This window comes from Engraulis encrasicolus, chromosome 14 (assembly GCF_034702125.1).
Source record: "Engraulis encrasicolus isolate BLACKSEA-1 chromosome 14, IST_EnEncr_1.0, whole genome shotgun sequence".
NCBI lineage: Eukaryota > Metazoa > Chordata > Actinopteri > Clupeiformes > Engraulidae > Engraulis > Engraulis encrasicolus.
Window position 1 is genome coordinate 2,699,361 of NC_085870.1, and position 10,000 is coordinate 2,709,360.

The 10,000-nt window shown below is 45.1% G+C and overlaps 1 protein-coding gene across 1 annotated transcript in view; it reads left to right on the plus strand.

Annotated features, from left to right (window-relative positions):
- Nucleotides 1-10,000, plus strand: part of ptprt (protein tyrosine phosphatase receptor type T) — a 515,405-nt gene that overhangs the window by 323,615 nt on the left and 181,790 nt on the right. Inside the window, exons 12-14 of the mRNA XM_063214792.1 lie at nt 1-23; nt 3,159-3,261; nt 9,092-9,371. The exon at nt 1-23 is cut by the window's left edge and continues 179 nt beyond it. Of these exons, the coding sequence (XP_063070862.1) occupies nt 1-23; nt 3,159-3,261; nt 9,092-9,371 (406 nt within the window). The remainder of the gene's footprint in view (nt 24-3,158; nt 3,262-9,091; nt 9,372-10,000) is intronic.

A 10,000-nucleotide genomic window follows, 5' to 3' on the forward strand; every position in this document is an offset into this window, starting at 1 on the left:
CCGAGTCACCACCAAGATAGCACGTAAGTCACGCTGCATTCACACCAACGGCGCGGACATCCACAGTACGCCCACAGAACGTGTCCGTTATCAGTCTGAAACGGTTAAAATGCATGAAAACAAATCATGCCTTGCACACAGGAACGCGGTGTAAGCACAGTGCATGTCCGTGCCGACCGGACATGTCCGCGTTGCTCCTTGAAAATAGAACTCGAGTCTATTTTCCGGCGCGGACGTCCGCGTTCAATGTGCGGGCTCCATTGAAAATGAATGGCTGCTGCCCGCGGATAGAACGTGGATGTTGACTGTGCAGTGTGCAAGGCAGCCCACAAACCTCTCAGAATCGCACTGCTCATGGAGACGTTAAGGAAACGCGCCGTCCCTGTGTGCATGTATCCTCGGGGGGGGGGGACCCTTAGTTTCACTTCATTTGGAATCTATAAAGTAGAGTATACATGGCTTTTTTTGTTTATAAACACGGTGAGGAGGGGCAGCAAGACACTAGTAGCCAACTATGTGACCCAATTTTTTGACCGACAGCGGTTTCTTGGCACCGCCAGGGGAAAACAAAAATTGAGAACTCAAGAGAACTCAACACTTAGAAATTAGAACCAACACTAATGGCGTGTTCAGGCCGATTGAGAACCGTGCCGGCAAAGATTTTCTTAAGTAGATCAAGATACATCATCTTGATTCATTTCCGGGATCCATTTCACGTCAAGGCCAGCAACAGCAAGGGCTTCGGGCCCCCCGTCACCACCCGAGTCACCACCAAGATAGCACGTGAGTCAGGGGAGGGGCCCTTAGTTTCGCATTGCATTGCAGCTTGATGTCCTTTACCAGTAGCAGTAAAATGCTCAATGGCCCACTTCCCATCAACCAACACTCTCATGTATCCTGACCCGTTTTTTTCCAGCGAACACCAAAGCCTACTATACAGTAGCTCTACAGATAAACTACATACAGTACTTACCCTTACAGTCAGAGATTCTTTAAGTATATAGAGAGAGGTTCCATTGGCCCATTGTTTCCGGGTTCTGTTATTGCAAGGGGGAGGGGGGGAAATCCCCCTTTAGGCAGACCTAAGGACTATTCTATTCAATGCTAGGAGTATTATGACACGCCCCTTTAGGCAGACCGGAACCTGGTCATGTTAGGTGCCCATAGCAACCTATTACATTGGCATATCTCTATATACTTAAAGAATCTCTCTCTACTCTCTCTGTTACAGTGAGTCACATCTCTCTTGCAGTCAATTCGATAGTATATAATGGTGATGGACACTACTGTCAGAGAACAGGTAGTAATGGTTAGGGAGTTGCTCTTTAAATTAGAGGGTAGCAGGTTTGATTCCTGTATTTCTGTAGAGGGGGAAACATGTGCTTTGGGAAGTTGTGGTTAATTTGACATGCTGTAAATGTGTCAGGATTACTGGGTCATAATGGTTATGCGTGACTCCTGATATTGTTAAGCCTGTCCTCTTCAAAGGTTTTAAGATCTGAATTTTGAAAGGCATTGAGTCTGTTGTGAATCTATTTGAGATTTAGACCAGAGGCACTATATCCCTGAAGTGTGCCAAAGATACAGCACTAACATGGCTGATTAAGCTTAGTAAGAAAAAAATAATAATACAGGGACCCCCTACATTCATATGGACACATTCTCAATCTTTTTTCCCTGAATATGTTCTGAAATCCTTTTGAACTCACTCTGCCTGTCTGGGGGGGTGGATTGAGTAAAAGCATAAAAATATGAAACGCCTGTAAATTACAGTGGGTAAACATGGCTTCTTAGGAGGGGTGGGTATTGGCAAAGGGTTCACGATTCGATGCGCATCACGATACACATGCCACGATGCGATTCTATCACGATGCATTGCGATTCATGTACTACTGTGATGCATTGCGATATTTACTTCAGTAAATGTGTAAAATACAGCTTATTTGTCAGTTGCTGTGTCGCTTTCTTAAGTCAGTTCATTCTATTTAAGCATTCTATCATCTGGGAGAGAGCTTACATCACAACAGAAATATTACCTATTCTCTACTGAACAAAATAACCCGTGGCAAATCGAATTTTATTGTTATCAAATAATCAATTGTCATGACTCCATGCAGTATATTGAGAAAATAAGTATCACGATACCTTGTCATGAATCGATGCATTGTATCGTGAGAGTAAGTATCGCGATGCATCGATGCAACGATTATTTTGCACACCCCTACTTCTTAGGAGGACTCAGCGAGTGGTGGAATCCCCCCCACGCACACACACCTCCCCTTTGCCCCCCAGCATCAACATACTAACGTCTCCCCAGTGCTTTACAAAGACCAAGCACTGCACGCCATGCCGCGCCACGCATCTCCAAGGCACAGCTTTCTTCATATTTTTCCACCGGTGAAACATCACACACACGCAGAAAATGATCAGTGCCGTTTTAGTGGCTTAAAATAAATAGATAAATAAATAAAAACCATATCAAGGAACATCTTATAGTACAACTGTGAAAGTGAAATACAGCATGTTGATGCTCATTTTCTGTGTGTGTGTGCGTGTGTGTGTGCACGCGTATGTGTTGGTGTGTGTGAGTGTGTCTGTGTTTGTGTACACATGCAATATTTGTCTGGAATGGAACAAGTGTGCAAGTGTTCTGTGCCTCTTAATCCAATTGCTTTACCCAGTATCTGAAGTAGTGGAAACTGTTTGATGGGCGAGGCAGATGAAGATACTCATACCAAGTGGTCTTATTAAGTGGGCTTTGTTACACATACCAAGTGGTCTTATTAAGTGGGTTTTTGTTTGCGCTCTCTCTCTCTCGGCGGCATTGAACTGGTCATTAATAAAGAGGCTGTCTACTAGACTAATGTTGAGCTGACCTAGCCCCAGGCCAGACTCTTGGCATGATGTGTAGTAGGCTATGTATGGGTCTGTGTGTGTACTCTACTTAAAAACAAACCTAACCCTTCTTTGCATCAGCACTTGTTGTTCTGTATATGTCCTGTGCACTTTGTATCTGCTAGTGATGCTGACTATGATTATGTCCTTGTTTGTTAGTCACCTTGGTTATAAAGCGTCTGCCATCTGCAATGCAATGCAATGTAATGTAATGTAATGTCTGTCTTGTCTTGCTCTCTGCTGTCTGTCTCTCCGCCCCACAGCTCCCCAGATGCCCGAGTACGAGACGGACATGCTGCTGAACGAGACGGACACCACCATCACCGTACTCCTCAAGCCCGCCCAGTCCAGGGGTGCTCCTATCAGGTGTGTGTGCGTGTGTGTCATGTGTGTTGTGTGTGTCGTCTATGTGTGTGTGTGTGTGCGTCATGTGTGTTGTGTGCCGTCTATGTGTGTGTGTGTGTGTGTGTGTGTGTCGTCTACCGTATGTGTGTGTGTGTGTGTGTGTGTGTGTGTGTGTGTGTGTGTGTGTGTGTGTGTGTGTGTGTGTGTGTGTGTGTGTGTGTGTGTGTGTGTGTTTGTGTGCCGTCTATGTGTGTGTGTGTGTGTGTGTGTGTGTCGTCTATGTGTGTGTGTGTCGTCTACCGTATGTGTGTGTGTGTGTGTGTGTGTGTGTGTGTGTGTGTGTGTGTGTGTGTGTGTGTGTGCAGAGCCGGCGCGCCCAATACGCTCACTACGCTCTCAGCGTAAGGCCTCGCGCGACCCGTTACGTCACTGACGTTGACAGTTTAAACAGTTTACTGATTTCATTGTTTATTATTGATTCCGTCACACAAAGCGTGAAACGTCCAACATGAAGCGACATTTTCTCTGCGGGAACGACAAAAAGAACGAGAAAATTCATGACAATGAGCGACGAGAACAGCAGCCAAGTAGGCAACGTAACTCCTATGATTTACTCTCAATGGTTATTATACTTCCACCAAGGAGGTCTACATGGCTTCCACTCATTGTGATCCTTCTTCTGTGGCTAATTTCGTATGGAGCAGAAGTGTCAATGGGCTTTTGTATTGCACAACAATGCCGAGTTAAAAAGTGCCCAGGTCTTCGATACAGTCACATGTTGTAAAAAGGGGGATTAACGTTTTACTGTTGTATTAAAAGGTAGAAGTTGTTGAGAACCACAAGCTGAGCGTTTCGTTTAGCTTGTGCAACTGAATCAACAGCTAGCCTGGGCTACAGAGAATGTGAGAGGAAAAGGTGGTGTTGTCAACGTTTTACTGTTGTTTCAAAAGGTGTACTAGTTGAATCATAATCTGATAAGCCGTTTGTGTAGCCGATGAAACGTCAGTGCAGTCGAAGCAACGAAGGAGGGAGTGTGAGAGACAGAAGCGGTGCCCTTTCTGTGTGTGTGTGGTGTGTGTGTGAGTTTGCGCGCGCGCTGTTGTAGGCTATGCGTGGCTGCCTCTCGATTGTTTAGAAACATCAACATACCCTTTTGACAGGCGCTTAAGATTTTTGATAAAAGACGTCCGTGCAGTCTAAGCAATGGAGGAGGAGGGAGTGAGAGAGAGAAAGAGTGCCNTGCGTGTGTGTGTGTGTGTGGGTGATTCAATAGCCTAGCAAGGGCAAGGCTTGCTCGGATAGACTAATAAATCCAGATCTTTGGTGAATGACGAAAGTGAATCCCAATAAATAGTGAACACAACATTATTCACAATAATGTGTGATAACATTCATAATAACACATGTTATATAGCTAAATAATTTATTTTACATAGGCTATGAGTTTCTTATCATAGGCCTATTCATTTATTTTTTAAAAACGTTTTAGACCAGATTACTAAAGGCAAGCTACTAGGGGGCAGGCTATAAAATATGGTAATTTTAAATGCAAACAATTTGATGGAGCTAAATTAATTGAAGTCTTAGTTATAGTTTACAGGCACTATGCTTAAGTTTCTGACCAGCTCAGACTCCAGTCAGTCAGCCAGTAGAGGGCCAGCACAATGTTCAGGTAGTAGGCCTACACAGATGAGCCAGGTACACCTGCAGCTGATGAGGTAGTCGCATGTTCAGTACAGCCACCGTTGTCTACATGTTCACAATCTGTTATGACATTATTGATGTTTTTGTCTCAAGAGCGCAGAAAGGGAGACTTTTTAATTAAGCTTGATTTGAGTCAAATTTTGTGTCTGTGGTTCGCGTTTTGGGGGGGGGCGTGCGCACTTTATGGGGGCCCCTTGGCATATTTTTGCCTAGGGCCCCATGGAGGTCAGAACCGGCTCTGTGTGTGTGTGTGTGTGTGTGTGTCATGTGAGTGTTTTGAAGGTTGTGCCAAAATGATTTGACCTCCACAGCTGGTGAGATATTTGTCCTCCTACTGTATACAGAAATGCATGAATGGGTGCAGCATCTTTTATTTTTATTTATTTTATTTTTTTTACTTGTATATTTACTTTACTTTTACTTTTTAATTTTTTCATGTACCCAATGTTTGTTTTGTGTGTCAATGTCCTCTGTCATGCAGTGGGCTAGTTTATTTTCTTGTTATGTGTTTTAGTGTGAGTAGGCTATAGGACAACAGATGAAATTTAGCATCTACGCTAAGTCTGGCATTTTTATATTGAAGCTCTTAAGCCGATGTATTGATTAATTTGCATTGTCCTATCCAAATAAATAAATGAATGAATGAATCAAAATGTATCGATATATCGCGATTTAATCGGACGATTGAATCGAATCGCATCGTATCATGGGGCATTCTTTAGTATCGAAAATAATCGAATCACTGACCCCTGCCCAATGCCCTAACAGAATAGACCTGACATAACATAATAGAAGTGGAAAAGTAATTGGAAAAAAGTCTAAGTTTTATTTATAAGTATCGAAAATAATCGAATAGCATTGCTTTGAATAATAAGATATGGATATTGAACCGTATCGTCATGGAGGCTGTGATTTACACCCCTAGCATATGGTGAAGAGATGTAGTGTTTTTCTGAAACACAGGCCCATTCTTTGGTAACGGGAGCTGTGTCAGCCACTTAAGTATGCAAACTTAGCACCCAAAGACACAGTCTTATTTGGAGGTCTTACAGTTCTGTTTTTATATAAACAGCATTATCCTTTTGTTTGGATATTACATTTTGCAAATTCAGACTACTGTGTTGGCAAGCAACCTTGATCCAGCCAGAGCCAAGAGAAATCATTGGATGTTGCCTGAAAAAAGCACAGCTTTCTGATACTACCGAAGAAAAACGTACAATAAATGGCATATTTTCACTCGGAAAAGATGTGGTTGAGTGCATGCATGTTAAATGAAGGCAGATGTTCAGCTGCCCAGAAGAACTTTCCCAGACAAAAGTTAAATCACACACCAATATTGATTTCTGTGTCTGCATTGATTCAATGTAGGTCAGAGTATAATCTATTTTAGAAAGATTTCTTGAATGATTTAGAAGGAAAATGCGATGTGATTTGATTTCACACAAGGCTGGACTGGTAATCTGGCATACAGGGCATTTTCCCAGTGGGCCGGATACCTCCACGGGCCGATACTGTTGTTGTTGTTGTTTTCCTGGGGTTGGCCGACAATTTTAGAGGGGGAGGCCCATTGTTCCATCGTGAAATTTACAGTCGATTCAACCAGTCAAGATGAAAATGGCCTGTGGATGTGTTTGGGGCCCGTCTATGCCAAAAATGCCCGGGCCATTTTTCGGTCCCAGTCCAGCCGAGATTTCACATACACAGGCACACGCGCACACGAATGCGCGCGAGCACACGCGCACACACACACACACACGCGCACACACACACACACACACGCGCGCGCACACACACACACACACACACACACACACACACACACACACACACACACACACACACACACGCGCGCGCACACACACACACACACACATACACTGAATTTTCTATGGGAAGCCATGAGCTTGAAAATAGACATATACAGACTTTGAAAAGAAGGGAGAGTGGTCGTCTTTGGTTTTCGTGAGTAATTATCCTTTATAAAAGACGTCAAATTAGAAGCCTGCGGATAATTTGTCATAGTCCTTTGGTGAAACATACATTTCCCTAATTGCAGATAATTGTGAAGTATGTTCTTAGCATTGAGGAGCATAATTGCGGGGCAAGCCAGCCAGCCAGGCGGGCGGGCAGCCACCACGATCCCTTCTCTTGTCCTGTTGCGGAGGCCTGAAAAGAAGAAGGCCCTTATGTCCTTTCAGAGGCCACCGAGACGAGACGAGCAGAGAAACAAACAGCTCAGCTCAGCGCGCCGCGCCACGCTCATTACCAATTCCTCATCCTTGACAAGGTGTCTCCAAAAGCCTGGCCGGCCCTCCAGCTCGCGGCTGCTGTCCCTCCTGGCCCCTCTTCGCTTGCCCCGCGCACTCGCCCCACGCTTACCCCGCACCAGGGCTGGACTGGTCATCTGGCATACAGGGCATTTTCCCGGTGGGCCGACTGTCCTCAGGGGCCAATGCTGTTGTGTCTTGTCTTTGTTTATCCCTTAGAGACCGACTTTAGATGGGGCGGCATTGGTCCAGTTATATTAAATAAAAATACGTAATAACTAATGATAATAATAATATCAAGAATGACAGTGGGGCTGTGCGAAGGGTTGGTCCATGCCAGAAAGGCCCGGGCCGTTTTTCGGTCCCAATCTAGCCCTTCCCCCCCGCTCACCCCGCTCACCCCTCGCTCACCCCACGCGCTAGCTCCCGCCAGCCCCGCGCTCGCTCGCTTAGTCGCTTGCCTCTCTCACACCTAATTAGAGAGAGATTTCCCTCTGCTGGTCCACTGCTGAACTGAGCTGAACTGAACTGAACCGCCTTCACTTTCTTCTTCTTTTCTTGTTATCTGCCTTCCTCCTCCTCCTCTCCTCAGGCTGAGTGCAAACCTGATTAGTCTCTCACTTGCTCTTTTCAGTCTCTCGCTCCCTCTCTTTCTTTTTCTCGTTCTCGTTCTCGTTCTCGTTCTCGTTCTCGTTCTCTCTCTCTCTCCCATTGCTATTGCTCTTTTCCTTTCCTCTCCTCTTTCTACCACTTTTCTCCCATTGTCTATCAACCTTTCTTGAACAAGCACCACCATGAACTCATCAAAAGCCTGAAAACGCTCCCCTTAGAAATTAAAAATGAAATATTTTAAAGCACTCCAACTGCAACGGATGATCCCACCTCTCAGATGTATCCCTCTCAACGTGGGCTGTAGAACCCCTGTTGAGAAAGGCTAATCCAGCTCAATATCATTTCACTCCAGCAGCTAATCAGGGATAATGAACGACTGTAGCAAAATACACTCATGCCAGTCAACACACTGTACAAGAGATAAACGATAAGATTTGAATTGACTCCCCAATTGTTGTTCAGCAGCCCTGATATAGCGAAGCTGCCATGATATATATGTATATGTATAGACCCAGTAGCTATTATTATGTGTTTAAAAGGAAATTCCGCAAAAACAGATTTGAAGAACAAAAAGATGATTTGATCAAGGTATGATTTAGCCTTGCGCGCCATCCTATGTACTTCCGCCAAGACACTTGGCTCCGCACTACGTCAGGTACCTGTCCTCTGTGGAGCGATGTTGACTGGTAGCTACATTGTAATTTTATCCTACGGTAGGATGTTTTGTCAGAAATGTCTGTTAAACAGTCCTACATCGCCATAGATAGACGTCAGACATGTTTGTTCAACAACTTATAAGTTCAATCCTGATTTTTCCAAAAATGTTCTTCCTGCTTCCTGCAATCGCGTCAGATCAAACAAAGTCCAGACCATGAATACGAAATGGAAATGGTAGTATTATGGGACGGTCAGGACAAGGCTACCTCAGACCTTCCTGCTTCATCCTCTGCTTCCAGTAAACAATACTTCTGCTACTAACGATAATCATTTCTCACTGCTGTTGTTCGGCCGCTTTGTGTTGTTGATAAAATGAACGAAGGTCCATACAGATGGTTAGAGACAGACAGGGGTTTCTTTTACAAAATGCATAATTTTCAACCAGAATTAAGTTGTGGCTTAAAACGAACAAACGTAGCATGCTAACTTTGCATGTTCCTTGTGATTAGCTTCGTCTCCTGCTAACTACTACTACTAGTACTGCTAATAATAATAATAATAATGATAATAATAATAATAATGTCATCTCCTTCACCTGCTTTTCCCTGCAGTGCGTACCAGGTGGTGGTGCAGGAGGAGCGGAAGCAGAAGGTGCGTCGTCGTCGCGCGGCGGAGGCGGTGGAGTGCTTCGACAGGCCCGTCAGCTACCGCAACGCCTCCATCCTCAACTCCGCCCACTACTTCGCCGCCGAGCTACCGCCCACCACCGTGGCCGCCACCCACTCCTTCACCATCGGCGACAACAAGACCTACAACGGCTTCTGGAACGCCCCGCTGTCGCCCGCCAAGAGCTACAGCATCTACTACCAGGCCCTGTGCAAAGCCAATGGGGTGAGTGGCAGCCTAGCTTGACTTTGTTTACTACTAGGTCCTGTGCAAAGCCAATGGGGTGAGTGTTAGCCTAGCTTGACTTTGTTTCCTACCAGATCCTGTGCAAAGCCAATGGGGTGAGTGTTAGCCTAGCTTGACTTTGTTTCCTACCAGGCCCTGTGCAAAGCCAATGGGGTGAGTGGCAGCTTGTAGGTTAGTGGTGCGCACGCAGGTGGATGACAAAAGGCCAGAACACTGTAGAAACAAAGACGAATGTCCGCACACTGCTCCCGTGTTGCCTTTTTATTTTTTTCAAGTGAGCGCTTTCGAGCTAGTCGCTCTTCATCAGACTTCAGTTGTTTTACTTGTTTCTACAGTGAGTGGCAGCTTAGCTTGACTTCATGGCTGCATCCCAATATGTGACCTTGCCTCCTCCACTTGCGCTTGTCTCCTCGCCCCGCCTCCTAGCCCCTCCTCCGTGGAGAAAACAATAAAGTTTCCCAGCTGTCAGCCTCGCCACAACAACTTTTGAGGGACTGTTTTTCATTCACCATCCCAATTGCAAACGAGAAAAAGACTCTACAATTGAGCTTTTGCAAGATATTGAAATATAATGCTGTTGTCAGTGATGTCATCATGACGAGAAGCGA